The sequence below is a fragment of the Chenopodium quinoa genome, unplaced genomic scaffold (genome assembly GCF_001683475.1).
Source record: "Chenopodium quinoa cultivar QQ74 unplaced genomic scaffold, ASM168347v1, whole genome shotgun sequence".
In the NCBI taxonomy this organism is placed as follows: Eukaryota; Viridiplantae; Streptophyta; class Magnoliopsida; order Caryophyllales; family Amaranthaceae; genus Chenopodium; species Chenopodium quinoa.
Genome location: NW_018744878.1, coordinates 2274988 through 2295989, shown reverse-complemented (window position 1 = coordinate 2295989; position 21002 = coordinate 2274988). Strand labels below are relative to the sequence as shown.

Genomic DNA, 21002 nt, shown 5'->3' with positions numbered 1-21002 from the left:
AAAAATTGTAGAAAATAATACGGAGTACAACCTTTGACCGTTTTTTTTTTTAAAAAAAAATAAAGTAATACAACCTTTGGATTATTCTAGAATAATATAACTTTTAACGGGTGTTAATTTTAAACAAGACAAAAAACTTGTAACCTTTAAAACCGGTTCCCCGGGACATGTGTCGTAATGTAATTGGTCTAATTAAATATTATTTAAAAAAAAATTGTTGGACTTAATGATTTTAATGATGACACAACCTCCCTTACTTACAAACTAATAAGTACTTGATTGTTTAAGTGTGTGGTCAGTTGCAAAGACCAGGAGAACTAAGAGTCTTGTGAAAATACCATGAGGAACAAGAAGTCCGGAAGCAAAGCTGCGCTATCCAAAAAGAAGAGTTCCTTAGGAGGAACTGGTGCTTCAGAATTGAAGACTTGAGAAGAGAAAGTTTCCCTCGGGGAACAAAAGCTTCACCAGAGAAGAGAAGTTCCCCTTGAGGAACAAAAACCTCGGAGTAGAAGCATCATCAAAGAACATGAAAGATTAGTATATTATCAAACGCACATAAGAAAAGATATAAAACCTCAATAATAACAACCCGTGCATTGAACGGGCCAAATCATCAAAAGGCTAGTTGAATTATAAGAAAGTAGAAAACCAAGATATAAAAACCAAGTAACAACCCGTGCATTGAACGGGCCAAAAGGCTAGTTGAATTATAAGAAAGTAAACCAAATTACAACTAATAATTGAAAGATTACGTAGTTTAGATTGCCAAATCATCAAAACCTCAATCAAATCAATTTCAATTTCAAAATCATTAAAATGCATTAAGAAAATATGACGTAATTAATTAGAAATTAATATCAATTGTAATAAAAAAAATCTGGCATACATTGCCGGTCTCGGATCGTTAGGTATGTATAAGAATGTCATCCATGGTGCTCAGTAATTTAATGGCGATTAACGAATTCATACAAGCTGAGTGGTCAACTTATTGAGTTACAAAGTGATGAATGAACTCAATCAATTCAGAAAGAGAAAAATAGAGGAGAGAGAAAAATAGAGGAGTAAGAAAGTGGAGGAAAGTTTAAGAAGAAGAGAAGACGGAGTCAGAAAATTGGACAGATTTAATTAAGGAAAGACGAGGAAGACATGCGAAATACAAAAGTAAAAGAAGAACATTGAAGTTTTGTGAAATTACCCAATTAAACGCACCGTTTAATTACTAGTTCACACAAAACTACATGCACAAGGCCACAAGGGTGTATGTTATAATTTGCATTGGAACACATTATTTGAGTTTTAAGAAATTTACTACTCCCTCCGTCCCCGAAAGAACGACTAAAAATATAATACGTTCATATTTTTAACTTAAATTGTTCAAAATACTAAAATATAATCAAATACAGAACTGTTTATAACAAAATACTTAATTATTACTAAAAAAAATCAAAAGAATATGAAAGTTACATACTCCAAAACTCAAACCTAGCCATGGTGATTTAGATAATGAAATCTCATCGGAAAAATAATCATCTCCGTCGTCTTAACCACCTTCTCCTCGACGACGGCGCCATTTTAGCTTCACTACTTCATTGTAAAAACTCCATCCATTAACAAAGCTTAAAATCGAAGGTTGAAGAAAATATTGAATTTAATCTATAATAACGAAGGAATTCACTCTATGATGATCAACTATGGTAATGAAGGAATTTAATTAAAAGGATGATGAATGAATTCTAGAGAGAGAAAAATAAAATAGAGAGAAAAATAGAGGAGAGAGAAAATAAAAGAGAAAGAAATCAGAAATTAGGAAAGTATAGGAGAAAAGAGAAGAGACAATGGCCATGTTTGGTAAATGACTTTTTGGTTAGCTTTTGGCTTTTGGTTTTTTTATAAGTTCAAACAGCCAAAAAATGTGTTTGGTAATTGACTTTTTAGCCAGTGAAAAAGCTAGCTTTTAAGCCAAAATGAAAAAGCTGCTTTGAGTAACTTTTTTGTTGGCTTTTGGCTTGTTGGCCCACAAATTATCTAATAAACAGCCAACTACCAACAATTAATTTACCAAACACTTTTATAAACAGTCAGCTTTAACAGCCAATTTCAAAAGCCATTATAAACAGCCAAACATACCAGCTGGTCAAACAAGCCAAGTGAACCAGCCAACAGCCAACCGCCAAACAAGGCCAATATATTTTTATTGGTGGTTCACATAGAACTAGATGCACCATGGTGCATATTATAATTTGCCGCACCTTATCTCGACTAAAAAATCTTGGGTGGACCGGTCCATAATATATTTATTTTGGACCTTAACGTTTGTTGCTGTTGAAGTCTTGATATATTTGGTTTAGAGTTACAATGCAACAAGTTATATACTTACAAGGACCACATAATTCATAAAATATCATAAATTTAATTGTTTAAAATTTTAATTGTTAATTTTTAAGTAAATAACTTTTTTGCCTATAAAATAACTTCTTTGCTCTTCATTATATGTATTATACAACAAAATATTTGTTTAAATTTTCAGAAATTCATAAAATTCCAATGAGGAAAAATTCTTGTCATTTGATAATAATCCAATTGAAAATCATAATTCTTGCATTGTTTTTCTCTTTAAGTGTTGAATGTCGTCTTATAAGTAAAGTGTTTGATGACTTGTCTCTAGATTCATCAAATAATTCCGACGTTTTTTATAATGGTGGGGAAAAATGGGCAATTTTAATAGCTGGCTCTAGTGGTTATGAAAATTATAGGCATCAGGTACATTTATTTTTATTACTGAGTGAGCACAGGTTTATAGCTTAATTTATAATCTCATATCATCTAACACGTACTGTAAAACCACCGACCATGAATGATTTTTTTTTTGTAACTATAATTTGTTAATTAATTTTCTTTTCATATGTTATCATGCATTAGGAGATTTATATTGTTACATGATGTTATAATTAAATTTCTTCTCCTTTTGTAAGATTTATTTTTTTCTTATCAATAATTAATGGAAATTTGGTTTTGTAAATTTCAATTATGACTATTTCGCTCTTATTAATCCCAACTTTGTGATGTTTTTATATAGTTTGACCTTTGGAGTATTTGCTTTCTTTGATCCCATATGACCGGTTACTTAGCTTGATGAACGAATATTTTTATTTATTTTTACTTTGTTTTTTCTCCTTTTTGACCACTAATTATACAACCCCTTTGATCGACCATAAATAGGATCAGATTTAATTTCAATGGTGAGAGAGGAGATCGAGGGAAGGGTAATTTTAGTGGCCTGGTAGAGAAGGGAAGGTGTTTTCAGTGGTGGGGGCCGGAGGGGAGGGGCTGGGAGGGAGGTGGAGGTGGTTGGTGATGGAAGAGAAGGTTGTCAAAGGTGGTAAGGAGAGGAGGGGGTGGTTGGCGTTGGAAAGGGAGGTAGTTGGCGGCTTTGGTAGGGGAACAATAAATAAAAAATTTACCAATCGGGTGCTGACATCTTGTGGTAGAGGAATTGGCTATAATATGTCGTTAACCTATTGGAAAAAAAAATAATAATAAAAAAAGCGAATACCCTTAAAAGTTTGAATTACTAGAAAATTTCTCAAAGTTGTAATAACAAAAATAAACCGGCCAAAGTTGAAAATTATAAAACCGGTTTTTCCATAAATTTTTTTATAACATATATACCAGTACACTTTTTATTAATAAATTGTGATATACATAATTTGCAGGCAGATGTTTGTCACGCATACCAACTTATGAAGAAGGGCGGTCTCAAAGATGAAAATATTATCGTCTTCATGTATGATGACATTGCATTTAACGTAGATAATCCTCACCAAGGTGTTATTATAAACAGACCAGTTGGCAGAAATGTTTATACAAATGTTCCTAAGGTTTAATTCTCTTTTATTTAAAGCAAAACTTACTAGTATTGAGTTTGTGACTAAAATGACATTCCTCATTATTTTTATAATTCCCCTTGTCTATGACCAGTAATAAGGGGCGAATGGAGAGTTTTCTCTGTAACCAAATTAAATAATTTTATTTCAAGACGTGCACTATTTTATCTAAAACGATGGTATTTTATAATTCACCCTAGTATCGTGGTGTGGTACGGTCCTAATAAAAGTTGAATTAAAATATATATATTATGCTCAATTTTAATTACCACAAGTGTAGTTTGTTTTTTATGTTTTCCAAGGTATATATATTGATTATATTCGATCACACACAAATAATTGTTTAAAGATGTTATATTGATTTAAATTCAGCAAGATTTTTTCGATTATGTTTAGTTCCAAATATCACTGAAAATCTGTGGTCAAAATTGCTGAATGTTATAAAGTTTGGTATTAAAGATAGATTTGCGACATTATTTGGGAAACATAGGAATGTATTGTTTAGATATGAAAAGCTAATACGGTTTAAGATCATTCTCAACAAATATTGTAATATACTCTATATGTGTTATGTGTGTACCATATAGCTAGTGGCACCAAGCAAAGCTTGGTGAACTTAATTGATGGGAAACTCACTATGTGACTTTGAGGTCATACGTTCGGATCCCGCCAACTTCAAAATGTTTGGGAGTAGGGGATTTCTGTACCTCTCTTCTCTACTCTTAAGCGTTAACCAACCTTTTCAATAGGGTCTTCATATATTAATTATTACAACGGTTGCATGTGAAAAATTCCAATTGGCACGCTCAAAAAACAGTATTGGTTTACACAGGATTATACAGGAAAAAATTTGACTACTAAAAATCTATTCGCGGCTATACTTGGTGATAAAAAAGCCATCAAAGGAGGTAGTGGAAAGGTTTTGGACAGCGGTCCAAATGATCACATTTTCATTTACTACTCTGACCATGGTTCTGCAGGGATGCTTGGTAAATTACTAAATTCATTTTATTTTTTTTGGTATCTTGGTTTTAAGTGGATTATTAATTCCTCAAAAATTAAATGGACCCAAATCTTGTCAGAAATTATATACTTGTATTACATATGTATATGAAATTGTGTTAAAAAAAAAAAAACTTTATTTGTCTGAATTGTCAAAAAATATTTATTATCTTAAAAAAAAAAAAAAAAAAGTCTAGATAAGTTTATCTAAATAGGGCATAATAAATATAAACTCCACTATTTTAATTATTTATTCAATATATGGTTATTAATATATTATAAGCATATTATATTTTTGCATAATGTAAATCACATGTTGTATAGAATGCAAATTTATGAAGTGATTTTTTTCCCCTTTATGTGAAACACTAGGAATGCCTCAAAATGAGCCTGCAATTTACGCCAAGGATTTCATAGAAGTTTTGAAAAAGAAGCATGCTTCAAATACCTACAAATCCATGGTAAGATCAATTTAGCTAATGCTAATTAACATTTATTTCTTGCCAAATTTAATTGTTATATCAATAATTCACATTAATTATTGTATGTTATTGTTACATTAGGCACTCAATTAATTTTTGCCTTTATAGGTTATTTATATTGAAGCTTGTGAATCTGGAAGTATTTTTGATGGAGTTTTGCCAAATAACCTAAGCATATTTGCAACAACTGCGTCAAACCCCAACGAGAGTAGTTACGCAACCTATTGTGGTGGAGACCCTGGCATCCCATCCGAATACAATAATACATGTTTGGGTGACTTGTATAGTATCTCTTGGATGGAAGATAGGTAAATAATTTTTTTTTTGTTTAATTATACATATGAAGATAGAATTAACTAGAGTTTGTCTTGTTCATGCATGATTTGTGGTATATTATACGTACGTTGGTACGTGCAATAGTTCAATCTTTATGCAAACTAAAACTTTGGTTTCTCTTTGCTATATTAAACAGTGAAAGAAAAGATCCAAGAAATGAGACTTTGAGACAACAATTCGCCATGGTAAGATTAAGGCTTCATTCGATCTTTTACCTCCCGGATTGAGCATTTTAGTTTTTATATGGTGCAAATTAACAAGATCCAAGACAATCAATTTTGTAATCATGTAGGTGAAGAACAGGACAAGTGAAATGTCTCATGTAATTGAATATGGTGACGTTCACTTGAGTTCAAATTATCTTTCTCTTTACATTGCTTTGGAATCTAGGAAGCCAAACCAAACTTACTCCATGACCAACCAATCCGAGCCAATTACTCCATTGTACGTGGTTGAGCAACGCGAAGCTGATCTTATTTACTTCAAAGAAATGGTATCAATCTCTAATTAATCGGATCAAACAATATTAATTTTCTAGGATAACATTGTAATTCTCACAACATTACCTATTTCTTAATAGGTCCGAAGAGCTCCCGAAGGCTCTAAACAAAAAATTGAGGCTCAAAAGCGTTTAGATGAAGTGACTTCACACAGGAAACATGTGGATCAAACTGTGCAAGCAATTGCAAACCAATTATTTGGTGAATCGCGCGGTCCTTCATATCTTACAAAGAATAGGCCAGCAGGAACACCTCTTGTTGATGATTGGGATTGCTTCAAAGCAATGGTACGTACTTTATAACCTTTTTATTCTCATTACAATCACGGTAAATAAGATTTATCAATATAATGGCTAGATTCTAATTTGTATGGTTAATTATGGTATGTAGGTAAGTACTTATGAAGAGCATTGTGGATCCTTACAATCCTATGGAAAGAAGTACGCTCGAGCATTTGCAAACTTTTGTAACGCAGGGATTTACATAGATCGGATGGCACAAGTATCGGCTCAAGTTTGTGCCAAGTGAAGTAGCTCTGGATAGTTGATTAATAAGATTTGAAAGCTATATAGTATAACTTTAAAAGAGAAGAAACTAATATCAATTTCTTAGCAAATTAAAATATATGTTATACTATAACTTTGGAAGAAATTAATCTTGATTACAACGTGTTCTCAATTGCTCCGTATCAATTTGATTGACACCCATGACCCAGCAATAGCTTACTTTTGCAGTTTTACACCAGCTTCAATTTTGTCATAAGATCAGTAGTATAATTGTGTTGTACAACTGGTTATCATATAACTATTTACTCTTTTACACAAAATGAACTATCTTCTCTACTCATTTGCACTAAAAAAGCAATTTTTGCTCAATTTCTTGAGATAACACACTCAAATCAAAAGTAAGAACTTATAACTTTGTTATGGTCTATTACATCCCAATTATTTTTAAAAAACTGTAACTTGCGATTGCATGCATGCTTGGCCGGTGTTGAGGAAAACCAAGACAGCGCATTGCAAGGCGTGTCTATTTCAAACCATCAGCAACATCATAGGTTGGATCATCGATCAAATCTTTATGCACTAATGATACCTCCGATTTACACAAGGAGGAAGTAATATCTATATCATCTTTCTGCGCTGCTATCCATCGGTCTATCGTAACACATTCAGATGTGTGGTGTTTACCTATAGGGCATCGGTGAGCTCTTTTCGATATTAGCCCCAAAAGAGTTTGTCCATATTTTTTAACTGTATGTTAACAAATTGTTAGTCAATAACGCTAAACATGAAAAAGAAAATTACTCCCTCCATATTGTTCACAATATGAAAATATGGGGGAGTAAAACAATTAATCAGCATGCATACTGTCATAGTCATTCCTTGAATCTAGGTATTCTTTTCCAATACGATAGTCATAATTGTCCTCTTCTCTAAATTCATATCCTCTTCGATTAAAGTTGTACAATACTGGCATATAATCCTGAAGTTTTTCAAATTTAAATAAAAATCAAAATAGAGATACATTAGTATATTATCAAACGCACATAAGAAAAGATACCAGTCACTGGAAATAACAAATAAAACATCCTTTTAAGATGAAGACTTTGACATTGTTGTTAACAAATATCATGTATTATGAGATAGCAGCTCCTAAAATTCATGTATTATGAGATAGCACTTTTTAAGACACTCTTAAACATAGGCAACTTAAAGTGACTTCAAGGTCAACAATCAGGCTTTGACAAACCCCCCTCTTTCTTTTTCCTCCTCTCTCGTGCCTGAGTCACAAGCTCCCTTTTTCTACTCAACTTATTAACAACAATGCAAAGCCAATAAGCCATCATCAAAGACAAGCACAACATTATGATTTTCTCAAACAAAAACACACACACACTGCACACATGCGCACGTCCAACCAAACAAACAACCTTGCCTAAAAGAGGGTGAAAATGTATTTCAACAAGCATGGACAGACAAATTACCAATTCTAAATTACGAATGGGTTTAGGAAAAAAAAATGCAAACCTGATCCAGAATAACATAAGCAGGACTAAATCTAGGAGTAACAGAAGGGAGATCTACATGCTTCTTATGCATATGTTCCAAAATGCATGCCAGAACCAGCGCCACCTTCATTCTTTGCAACCACTTGAAGCTATCTATCAATCCAAGGAGCAAGTGTCAGCCAAAGTATAGAATATAATGTCACAGGGAGTATTTATTTGAATGACATTAATAATTTCGGCCATCTAAAATTGACAAATGACTTTTTAATATTAGTTAGTTAAATTTCAAACTATCACACTTAAAACTTTTAAATATATTAGTTGTAAGGTTGCTCTAAAATGGTTAAACATTACCCAAACGCAAATAACAATTATAGAGTTGCTCTCTCACAGAAGTAAATCATAGTATATATGTAAATGCATCTATATTTCCCTTATTAATCTTATCCCATGTTCTATTTACATTAAAATCATAGCATGCTTAAAGTTACCTTAATAAAGTTTGAAAGTTACCTCAAATTGGGTAATAATTACCCTTAAAATGTTCAATGTACATAAAATTGTAAAGCAGGCGCAAAAAAGTTTATCTATTACACTTATAAAGTTATGAACACTGAGAGCAAAACATTCCAAAGAAAGACTAGATTGATATTGTAGATATGCAAAATGATACAAACGACCGACAGTGGTGGCATTTTAAGTCAATTACTTACAAATCTACTTATAATTGCATGTGTCCTACACTCCTACTCCCTCCGTCTCATATTAATTTCTTACTTTGACTAGCTTTGTCTCACAATAAGATTCTAAGTGAGAAGATCAATATGAAACAGAGAATGTATTGTTTAAGGATAAAAAAAGAAGTATCGATACCCAACTCGCTCTAAGAACGAAATCAATGTCATCTATTTCAGACAAAGCAACATAAATTCTACTTGATGCCTACACTTACCTTTAGGTATGAGGTTCTCTAAGTAATCAAGGGCTTTGCAATCATACACAACACCAAGTCTTTCATTGTTATCTTCTGCGCAATAACCAAGTATGTTCATAAAGTAAGGATGACAATAGAAGTTTGGATGCTGTAGTAACTTTAGTTCTTCCTGTATGACAAGAAATTCAAATGATGATCACAAATATGAGGGGAAACAGATTCAGAACTATTCCTTAATACTTGCAACAATTTGATATGATAACATTTTCTATTTTCGTAGTATTGTTTTACAAAAAATTGGTGTCACACATTGTATATGAATAATGCAAAAGTGAAAAGTAAGTGTTGCAAATATTAAGAAAAGGAGAAAATAAATTAAAAGCTACACCAAAGCTACATACATTAAAACTACGAAGAGTCTCCTCCTTGTATTTTTTGTAAGGACTCTTTGCTGGTATTACCCATTTTTTCACAACAACGTCCTTAACTGGTGAATCATATGCACCAGATTGATAAATTTTTCCATGGTAGATTTTGAATTTCTTGGTTCTTGCTATTAAATTTTCATCACTGAAGTAATTTGTGCAAAGTCTTAAATCTTCAAAGCTTAACTTTTGAGGGTTCATCCTTTGCTGCAGCTCTTGATATTTATATTCTCCAAAATCTAAGAAGCACAAACAGCTAAAGCATTAACCAACGTCTCTCTAAGTTTCGTCTAAGGGAAAAAATCGCATTGAAGTATTCGTAACAACATACATGAAACCAAACATTGCTTGATTTGCTTTAAAGTATAAATTTTGATTGAGTACAGTAATTATGGCAAAAATTAGTAACTTCTTCATTAGAACAAAAATGTTATAAGAAATTTGACAAACAGAACGAAAAGTACGAAATTTAACCTGGGGAAAAGCCATTATGTGGAGAAAAATGAGGGTATGAGGAGATTTTTAATTTGCAAGTGGTTGAAATCCTTGGAATCGCCATCAGTTTTTCTCTGAACCTTAGGTCCTCCCTTGAATTAGTTGGGAGGAGCTCAACTAGGAAAGTACTCAGAACCTCGCCATGCTTAAGCAAATAGCTAATGAGATCGAATTCAACTTGATGAGACTCACAATCCCGCACTTCAATTAGATGAAGGCATGATAGCAAACAGGCAGGCACATTGGTTGGCTGAATCCAGGTTAAATCACTCCTGAATTCAGAATCCTTACCTTTGAAGTCCTGAATAATTAAAAAATCAGAGATAAGATACAGTACAAGTTTCGAAAGCAGAGGCTTAAAAATGAAACAGTAACAAGTAAGAACCTTGCTTAATACTAGAACTTCAAGATTTGGTGAACATTCTAACAGTTTTGGGAGAACATCCCATGAAGAGTAGTTGAGAAAGCATAATTGGAAACGACGTAAAGAAAGAAATTGAGGCAGGGTGAAGGTATCCTTGTGATCACAACTAATGCTAAGAGCCTGCAATGAAAGACAAACGATCATAATAGATATAATCAATCCTTAAGCAAATACTCTTGAAAAACATAACATAATAACTATCAGATAAACTTACATCCATGGTATGAGCCTTCAAATTAAGGAACTTAACATTTGAGATTCTACACAAAAGCTTGCATAACCGGCTAATATAAACATGTAGTCGCTGCAGTTTTCTGAGGAAGGGAAGTCCAATGTCAAGTTTTGCATTGACAATGCATTTACTTTTAACGACATATTTCTGGAACGATTCATCCACAATCTCGAGCTCCTCCAACATTGGTGCATTGATGAAGAATTTGTTTGACGAATCTATGGATCTAAATTTCATTCGCAGTCTTTTCAAACAAGGCCCATACATGTTATACAAAACCTTACTATTTTCTAAGTTACCTCCAAAACATGCTACTTCAAGCTTTGGAGATGCTCGGAAAAGGTAGATAAAGAACCACCATTCATTTTTCAAAACCTCCATCCAGAAATGCAAGATTTTGAGGTTGGGTAGATACATGCTATTCGCGTTATTAAACTTGGAGTCAGCCAATGGTTTGGAACAAAAAAAATGTAATTTAAGAACTTGCAATGTTTTACTGTTGAAAGTCTCAAGAGGCAACCTAACCTCTTTTTTCCACATACAAAGATCAAAACCAAAGTAGATTTCAATCTTTTTAGGTTTGTGTTTGTTGACAATCTCATGTATCCATGATGAAACCGAATTCGACTTCTCTGGACATATAAAACATAAGCAAAAAAGATTCAACTGGGGACACCTTGCTAAGTTTGACAACTTTGCCAATGAAGTCATGAAAATACAAAACACGATGATGATCAGGGTCATAACGCGAAAACTTTTCAGGATCGTGATAATAATCACGGAATGAATGGCGATCATCAAACACTAAAGAGTTGGTAGCAAAACACCATAAAAATTTCCATCTTCTGGACAAAATACTGGTTAACACAGCATATTTAGTAGGAAGAAGCGATAATATGTGAATAATCAAATCATCTGACAATTTATCAAATAAGTCCATATTTGATGAACACTATGAAAATCAAGGCAGCTCTGATCGAGATTAATATTTATAATTGATAATTATACAAAATAATAATAATAATAATACAGGAATATGAATTTGATTAGGAAACAAATTCCTGTCACATGAACAGGAAATAGGAAACAAATTATAAAAGGAAATAATTGGGACCTAAGTTTCCTTAAAAAAAACAATGTGAAAACACGGTTTTGTTTTTGAATTCAATTTTTTGGAAGAGTAAAAACTCTTAATTTAAAAATTAGATCTGAGCAGCTATAATAAAATTTGATAAATTAGAATATAATTAAACAAGGATGAGTAAAGATGAGAGAGAGAGAGAGAGTGCGCTTAGCTCCGACTACCGTCGCCGTACACGGAGGAAGAGCAGTGGGTGAGAAGACGCCATCAAACTCCAGCCACCCTTGGTTGCTCCGATGAGCAGTGGGCGTTGTGGTAGGCGTTAGTTGTTGCTATTGGGGATGTGGAGAAGGGTTGCTATGCCTGTATTGCTATAATTAGTACTCCGTACTCTTATTTATTTTCTTAGTGACAGGATTTGATGCATCAACTTCAACTATGGAAGTTGGGGGCTTCAAAATGGGCTCATAGAGTCATAGCCTTGTAAATAGTCTCAACTCTCAAGGCCGGCTAAAAAGGGTGGTTCTCGGTTGGGAAATTTTTTTATTGTTGAAGTGATTTGATTGTTTGAATATAATAATACCCCCTTCGATTTTTTAAAAGGCAAATTTGTTAGAAAAAACTTTTTACAAGCTTCATTTTGCAAAAAAAAACCTTTTAAACGATTTTTTGTTAAAAAAAACCACAACGAAGAAAAAATTTGTCTAAAGAAACCAAACCTCACTTTTCAGGCATTGACTACACAATTTCGGCGTTGACCTCCCCTTTCTCACTACTTGCACCCACAATTTTTTTATTTGCACTCCACCTTGTTATTTTCCCTTTTATTTTCCCTCCAACTCCACTCTATTCTCTCTGTCTTCTATGTTTGTCATTACAACTCTGCAAATCAATCACGTCAGTTTGGCTTTCTCTCTCCCTCTCACCTGGTGCATGCAATTAATTAAGGTTAGATAAGATTAAATTCACCATAATGTTACTTGAAATAACAAAAAAAATTGGGGCTTTTTTCAGAAACTCTGAACTTACGAACTTCTTCTTTTCCATGGCTAAAGGAGGACGAAAAGGGACGTTTGGACGCAAATCAAAATTCCCTAATTACATTGTAAGCACAAACCAAGGTATGTTCTTCCATCAAGCACTGGAAATGCATAAATGTAGTAAAATTGTTAGGGTTTAGCAGAATAATTGCATGAAAAATTAACTTGATTCACCTAATTGTTTGAGAATTTGTGTTGAATAGTTTATACTAAACCCATAAACATTGAATGATTTTTCAATTTGTTGACTTGATTGCTTGAAACTCGTCCTTGATATGTTGTCTTTGTGCAATTTTTTATTGGTTTATTTGATGGTCAGGTTTTTAATGGTAGAGTGAATGTGTTTGAACCTTGGTTTAAATTTATGGATTCGATTAGCATTAGGATGTATTACAGTGGGCATTTTGTGACTAAGAAAAACAAGACAACTTATGAAAAGAAGCCAAATGTAGATCCATCAAAATGGGGGATTGTATTGCATGTGAATGTTGAGGAGGTGTGCTATTTTGAGTTTGTGTATTGCATTGAAAATGACTTGGGATTTGCTGAGGTGGGGGATATTTGGTTTAGGAAGAAGGGTTGTTCATTACACACTGGCAAGGCAAAAATTGAGGGTGATAAGGACATAACTAAGTTTCTTGAGGCACCTGAAAAGGATGGATTTTATCACCTTTATGTTGTGCGTGAAGAGCAAGTGGTGGATGTGAGAAGGAATCTTTAGTTTTTACACAGACAGTGAGAGCAAAGAGAGTGAGATGAAAGCAATGAGGTTGCTTGGTGACTCATTAAATAAAGTCAAGGGTGTCCACAAACACACATGGTGCACGTTAACCAAACTGAAAACCCTAGATCTGATTCTACTTCTCAAATCGTTCCCCCAACTCAAACTGTTGCTCATTGTACAAGAACAAAGCTTCCCATTAAATCAACCACAAAAAATCATACCGCCATTGACTTTAGTAACACCTCCTACTTCAAACACCACAAACACAGTACCTTCAGCTGTCCACAAACTCCCTAATAACCCACAGTATCAAACACAACCTAGCATAGAAGGCAACCCAAAAATTAGGCAAGAAATTAGCTTAGAAACCAATGAAGAACAAAATTGGTTGCAGATTATTCCATTTCTTAGGGATGATGAGGGAGATCCTGATGGGGAAGATGAGAGAGACAAGGAGGATGAGGCAGATTTAAGTGAGCATGACATAGAAGACAAGGAGGATGATGATTTGTTCAGTGAATTTATAGATCATGACATAGAGGAGAGGGTTACTAGGAGTTTAGGGGGGTTGTCCAAGGCTGCACCAGAAGTAGATGTTGATCGAGGATGAAAATGATCATGGCCTGCATATTGGGAATGAGGAAGACATTGTAGATTCTGATGATGAAGTAGTGAGTGTTGTTGATTCTGATGATGAGGAAACTATTTATCCTGAATTTAACCCTGCTACTGATTTTAAAGGTAAGGTTATGTTAACAAAAGGGCTCAAGTTCCCTAGCAACAAGGAGTTTATGAGGGCTTTGCAGTACCATGCAATTGAGCATGGGTATGACTTTTATTTCCTGCACAACAATAGAGTAAGTGTCAGTGCTTATTGTGCACACATATGTGCTTGCTCTTGGAAAAGAGCAAGGATATTGGAATGCAAATTAAGCTGCAAAAGGAATTGAAGTGCAGGCTTAAGATTCATTGTAGGAAGTTAAAGAGGGAGGATACATGACAGATTAAAAGTCTCAAGTTGAAGCGCATTTGTGGACATCAGGTAAAGAACTCCAAGATAACTTCTCAATACTTAGTAGAGAGGTATCTAGAAGATTAGAGGGATGATCCTACTTGGAAGCTAGATGCATTTATCAAAAGAGCAAGAAGAGAGTGCAAAGTTGAAAAAGGATATTATTTAGTTTGGTATGCTTGGGAGCGAGCATTCAAAATGATCTTTGGTGATGCAAGTTTGGAGTATGAGAAGGTTTGGGATTATGCAGCAGCTATCTTGAAGTAAAATCCAGGGAGTACAACTGTTGTGACGGTAGATGGAGTTGATATTGGTCAACCTGTTTTTCAAAGACTGTATGTCTGCCTTCAAGCTTGCAAACAGGGATTCATAGCAGGATGCAGAGCAATCCTAGGAGTTGATGGTGCTCATCTCAGGGGAGCTTATCCAGGTATACTGCTCACAGCTGTTGGGAAAGATGGTAATAACATCTTCCCAGTAGCATGGGCAGTAGTAGATGTTCCCTAATGTTTGTGATTTATACATAAGAAAAAATATAGTCTTGTGGGTACTTGTTGGAATCATCTCAATGAATAGATTATTAATTTTCAATTGTTAGAATTTATACTTATTGATAATTAAAGATATTAGTGATCAAAGATTAGCATCGACATGCGTGTCCAAGAGAAATGGAGCAAATATTTAAAAACGGAGGGAGTAAAGTAGAGCCAATAAATTATAAAGATCAACCCAATATTTGGATTTTGGACTATTTCCACCAGCACCAACTTTTAAGTTACTTATCTTTTTTAAAAAATGTGTATAATAAACATATCAATGGAATGTAGCTTATTTAATATCAATATTTCATTTGTATGTTGTTATTTTATTTTTTTGGTGTTTTATCCGGGGTTAATAATTCGGATTCGGGAATCAATTCTGAACGACGTGGTATATTTCATATGTACATGTTAATGGATGGTGTATTGAATATTGATAATACGAAGTAAATGGCTTGTGTAATTGATTTTCATGACGTGAAACCGTACATCTTAATAATCTACACTTAGCACTTCTTTGTTATAGCTAGCACATTCTAGGAATGCATGCCCATCTTATCTTGTTAGTGCGCATATTATCTAGAATTGCAAGTTATCCATTTATTCTACATTTACATATATGTTGCGACTGTTTTTTTTTTCTTTCATACATTTGTAAATAATATATGAGCTTTATCTTGAGTTGGGAAGCTAATTAAGGCTAAATTATGGATTATTATAGCTAATTAATTAAACTTGTTTCCCACACACTTGGGATGCTACTTTAGCCAATTGAGCTTGTTGCACTCCAGAGTTGCACATATTTGCAAATGCCCGCATATGCTTCTTTCCGTAGGTTGATAGAGCTCCACAATGTGTCTTATAAGTCTCAACCTACACACAATTAACATAATGTTATGAATATTTTGTTAACATCTAAAAAGATAAGGAAAAAAAAATGTTATATATGTACCTAGCTAGTATATTGTATCAAAATAATTAATTGTAGAATTAATAATGAGAAGGTAAAAACGTAGAAATTAAATTGAATATATAAAATCTTCTTAATGTATAGATAATTAGATACTATGCATTGATGACAAAAGAGTAACCATATAATATTAGATTTGTATTATATTTCATAAATGGAGTATATAGATTTTTTTTACACCATCCAACAGACTAATTCACATATATATTCTCCATTTTCAAACCTTTGAAATATCAAAAAAAAAAAAAAAAAAAAAAAAACAACGTTCTCAAACAAAGACCTAGATTTCTTGCAGCTTCTATTTCTCTAGAATTATTTCATGCAAAAGGTCAAACTTTTTTTTTTTTTTTTTAATAGAGCAAAAGGTCAAATTAACCATGAACTTTTTGTACTTCTAATGTCAATTGCTCGTGGAAAGGCTTTATATTCTATACTACGTATTTTAATTTATTAACGATTTATTAACGAACAAAAAAAAAAATTACATTTACGTAGTCTAGTCATGAATGTAAACATAATATATTGATAACTACAATAAGTACGGTCATAAATATCTTGATTAGACATAAGTGGGTATTAACTATGTGATTTAAATAAGTATTTTGACAAATTGATAATGGAATATGAACGAAATTAAGTATATAAAACATAAAGATTGAGAAAGGTGTTATAGATACGTACCAATGTTTTGAAACAATCCCAATCGTCCACAATCGATTGCCCCGTTGATCGGACGGTCTTAATCATCGCATTGCCTTGTTCTTCACCAAAAAGAGTTTTTCCAATCTCTTCAAAGGTGCAGTCTACATGCTCTCTATGTGAAAGTGCATCATCCAATTCCTTTTGGGCCTCTTTTCTCTTAATAGATCCTTCTGGTGCTCTTGAAACCTTTTTTTTTTTTCATATGATTATTATTTTTCAAAAGATCAAAATATAAATACAATAACTCATACTCGTATATATATATATATATATATATATATATATATATATATATATATATATATATATATATATATATATATATAGTTTAATGCTATTTTTATTCACATTGAAATAGTTAGTTTAATGTTTATGTTGGATACACTTTATTGTGTAGTTTAATGAAGTAAAACTCTAGGAATATATAAAATTCCCATGTATTATGATAACTAATATTATTCATTTTGTCCCACTTTATTTGTTCTATAGCTTGCACCTACAATCTTCTAAACCAATCTGAACTAAATTAAACTTAATTAAATTAAATTTAATTAAAACTTCTTGGAATTGATTAGAGCTTATTGACCATGTTTATACCTAATTGCAAAAGAGTAAAACTTATTAGACCTTATTATATACGTGGCTAATTGAAAATGAGTGAATTTATTGGATTTGATTGGACTTGATTAAAATTTATTGAGACTTATCAGCACTTGTTTAATGTTGAGGAGAAAGCACCATTAGAATGTTCCAAACTACACGTCGTAAAAAAAAAACACCTTTTGTTGTGTAAATTATAGAATATTTTCTAAACTCAATCTCCTATTTTACTTTGCACTTTTTTCCCTTCTTTAAAACGTTCCTTAGTTAGTAAGGCAAGGAACAACGGGAATACTCGATGATTCCATACAAAATAATTAAAACACCAAATGCAAAAAAGAGTCAAATGAGGTAGATGATAAATTCTAATCAATAATGAGACGAAGAGAGTAGTAATTAAACAAACCTTTCGCTTTAAATAGAGAATGTCGGCCTCATGTTGTTCAACAGGAGTCGAAGATGCTTGATTATTGTGGTTGCCTTTGCCCCCTTTGTTGTGATGTTTATGGCCGGAATCGGTGGTGGTTGAAGATCCAATGTAGAGCGAGAGATGATCTTTACTGAAGTTGATATTACCATATTCCATTACATGAGATCCATGTTCTCCAGCATCTGCTGTTCTTTTCTTTACCTATATGTTTACATTATGATGAATTCTTTAATTTTTACCAAAGTTATAAGATTAGGTTTTTGCAAACTCATGCTCACTATAAAACACCAAATTGGAATAGTACATGAAATTTCATGAGATGTTATTAAAATTGTACATGCATATATATAATATTTTGAAATATCCGGCAATTTATCAAGTGTACTTCTATTTGTAAATAAAAGTATATTAGCATGCATAGAAATTTATGCTCCATCCATTTTTTTTATAAGCTAGAGTTGATATTTTTCACAATTTAAATGTTATTATTGACTTAATTTTTTTAACAATATATTATATATAAATATGATCATATAATATGTTGTTGGATTTGTAATTATGTCTACTTTTATAAATTAATTTTTTCATAATTTTTACTAATCTCTCATTAAAAATATTGATGGTCAAAGTTATATCTCGATAAATATGCAAATTTGACTCTTGCTTATAAAAAAACAGAGGGAATAATAAAATTCCACGTTCATTATATAGTGTTTTAATGTATAGAGCTATTTTGCATAATACTAGGTATTAGGTGGACCAAGTCGTCAAAGACGTCTATGTTGTGTTTTTTTTTTTCTTTGACAGAACATATTAATCACAAAAATTAATATGAAAAGGAATTTAAGTGACATCACTGACATGATTGATTAGGCCATTTTATAACGACAATTGAAAGTTAAAACAATGATTATGATCGATATTTTTTAAAAGTAGATTATAATGCATTTATGCATCTTATCGTTACACTGCTGTACGCGTTATGACCTTTTTGTATTAGATATATTGAGCTAATCTTTTATCTTTACAAAATAATACCAAAGTAATTAAATAAAATGATTAAGGTAATAATTACTAATTAGCCACCCAATTACTATATAATCTACGGAGTACAGTTCTTACCACTTGATATTGTTGTTCCACTGTCTCTGACTGGGTATTGTGCATGTCACTGTTGACAATAATTGAAACACAAAAAAAAAAAAATAAAAAAAAAAAAAAAAATCAACAAATTAGACTAAAACATAATTAGCCATTGACTCATTGGTCATAAGTCGTACCTTTGAAATGACAACATTAGTAGTACTACTTTACACTTTCCGTTTAGATACTTTTAAATATTTTAAGGAATACACCGTACTATATAAAGTCTACCCAATTTCATATTTTTTCCGTGTTGACCATGGTACATATATGCCAGTGATTGTGATTCATTTCAAAGCTCCTATCTAGTTAGATTGAGTCGTAATTCATAAATGTGTTCGTAAAGAAAAGATAGTGACTACGGAGTGCAATATACTCCCTTCGTTTTTAAATACCTGCTCCATTTCTATGTTTTACACTATTCATCTGTCTTACTTTGACAAATGTTTGTGATTTATACATAAGAAAAAATATTGTCTTGTGGGTACTTGTTGGAATCATCTCAATGAATAGATTATTAATTTTCAATTGTTAGAATTTATACTTATTGATAATTAAAGATATTAATGATCAAAGATTAGCATTGACATGCTTATCCAAGAGAAATAGAGCAAGTATTAAAAAACGGAGAGAGTATAAATTAATTACGTACCTGTCTTCCATCCAAGCAACACTATACAAGTCACCTAAACATGTATCATATTCTTCGGGAGGGCTAGGATCAAAGCCAGGGCAATAAGTAGCCCAGCTACTTTCTTCAGGGTTAGATGCCGTAGTCACGTATATGTTCCACTCTTTCGGCAGAAGACCCTCAAATATACTCCCTGCTTCACAAGCTTCTACGTATATCACCTACATATTTAATTTTAAACAGTCTTATAATTAAAATTCCAACCAAACTATATAGTATAAATAATATGTGTGTTTATAGATTAATTAATTAATTACCATGCTTTTGTATGTTCCCATTTGGTGCTTTTTCTTTAAGGTGTTGATAAAATCTTTCGCATATAGATCGTCATCATTTGGCATAGCTAATATAAAGCCACACGAGTAAGATACCAATGATAAAAAATAATAAAGGTCAGTATGTACAACATAATATATATTCCGTGTTATGTAATATAAAACTCGTACAAAAGTTACTTACTAAGTACGCCGGGGCTTCCATGGTCGGAATAATAAATAAATATACGATCATTTGGACCGCTATTGATGACTTTGCCACTGCCCCCTTTAATAGCTGTTTTATTTCCAAGTATCGCAGCCAAAAGATTGCTAGTTGTCAAATATTTGCCTGTGTAATCCTACATGATCAAGGATGATAATATTATACCGTGTGAACAACTCAAAGTAATCAACAAGAATATTTACTTGATAACCTACCAAAATAAGTTGACGTAAATTAGAAGTGAAATGAATCAAACCTTAGGAACTCCTTTGTAAACATCTCCTCCTTTTGGGTTGTTAATTATAATTCCCTTTCTTGGGTTATCTTCATTATGAGCTATGTCGTCGTACATGAAAACGACGATATTTTCATCCTTGAGACCATTCTTCTTTAAGATTTGGTATGCATGACATATATCAGCCTGTAAAATAAAATGAATATCTCCGATATTCAATTCTAAAATCCTCTTACAAAATCGAGAATATATACATGATTGTCTTTCAGATCATGTATACAGTCAGCTTTATGTGACGCGACTAATTAATTATCCATCGAATCAAAGGGATACTATTTAAAAAAAAAAAGTTACTAAATACGATAAAAGTGTACAAACCTGATGTCGATAATTACCATACCCCCTCGAACCGGCCACGAGTACAGCCCAATTTGTCCCTTCATCAGCGTTAGATATTGATGAAGTTCCAAAAGTTGATTTGAATGTTTCTTGTGTTAGACGACTCTCGGTAAATTGAATGAGTAAAGCCAAGAGAAAGATTAAGATAGGAGAGAAGTATTGGAAGTTGAAAGCCATAATAATGAGAACTTTTGAAAATAGTGTGATATCAAGCTAATTATGCCGGAACTT

General features: G+C 32.5%; 3 protein-coding genes across 4 annotated transcripts; 1 reads left to right on the top strand and 2 right to left on the bottom strand.

The window, feature by feature from the left end:
• The first annotated feature begins 2523 nt into the window (after positions 1-2523).
• Positions 2524-6907, top strand: LOC110705491 (vacuolar-processing enzyme gamma-isozyme-like). Its single transcript, XM_021883375.1, has 9 exons — positions 2524-2760; positions 3714-3878; positions 4717-4873; positions 5259-5347; positions 5477-5676; positions 5841-5889; positions 5997-6197; positions 6285-6491; positions 6595-6907. The coding sequence occupies exons 1-9, from the start codon at positions 2545-2547 to the stop codon at positions 6730-6732; spliced, it is 1422 nt and encodes a 473-aa protein (XP_021739067.1). The 5' UTR covers positions 2524-2544; the 3' UTR covers positions 6733-6907.
• Positions 6908-6955: 48 nt separating this feature from the next.
• On the bottom strand, positions 6956-12346 carry LOC110705490 (putative F-box/FBD/LRR-repeat protein At1g78760). Of its 2 annotated transcripts, XM_021883373.1 has the most exons (8): positions 10708-12346; positions 10455-10613; positions 10049-10370; positions 9551-9813; positions 9168-9318; positions 8235-8368; positions 7575-7689; positions 6956-7457 (listed from the first exon to the last, which is right to left on the bottom strand). In XM_021883373.1, the coding sequence occupies exons 1-8, from the start codon at positions 11521-11523 to the stop codon at positions 7234-7236; spliced, it is 2184 nt and encodes a 727-aa protein (XP_021739065.1). In that variant the 5' UTR covers positions 11524-12346; the 3' UTR covers positions 6956-7233. The 2 variants fall into 2 exon arrangements, with proteins under 2 accessions (XP_021739065.1, XP_021739066.1); XM_021883374.1 differs by lacking the exon at positions 7575-7689 and having other exon boundaries at positions 7290-7457; positions 10708-12344.
• A 3208-nt stretch (positions 12347-15554) lies between these two features.
• LOC110705488 (vacuolar-processing enzyme alpha-isozyme-like) lies at positions 15555-21002 on the bottom strand. The gene is made up of 9 exons (XM_021883370.1): positions 20751-21002; positions 20394-20558; positions 20117-20273; positions 19915-20000; positions 19619-19818; positions 18946-18994; positions 17800-18024; positions 16773-16979; positions 15555-15994 (listed from the first exon to the last, which is right to left on the bottom strand). Exons 1-9 carry the CDS (start codon positions 20946-20948, stop codon positions 15851-15853), a joined length of 1431 nt encoding a protein of 476 aa, XP_021739062.1. The 5' UTR covers positions 20949-21002; the 3' UTR covers positions 15555-15850.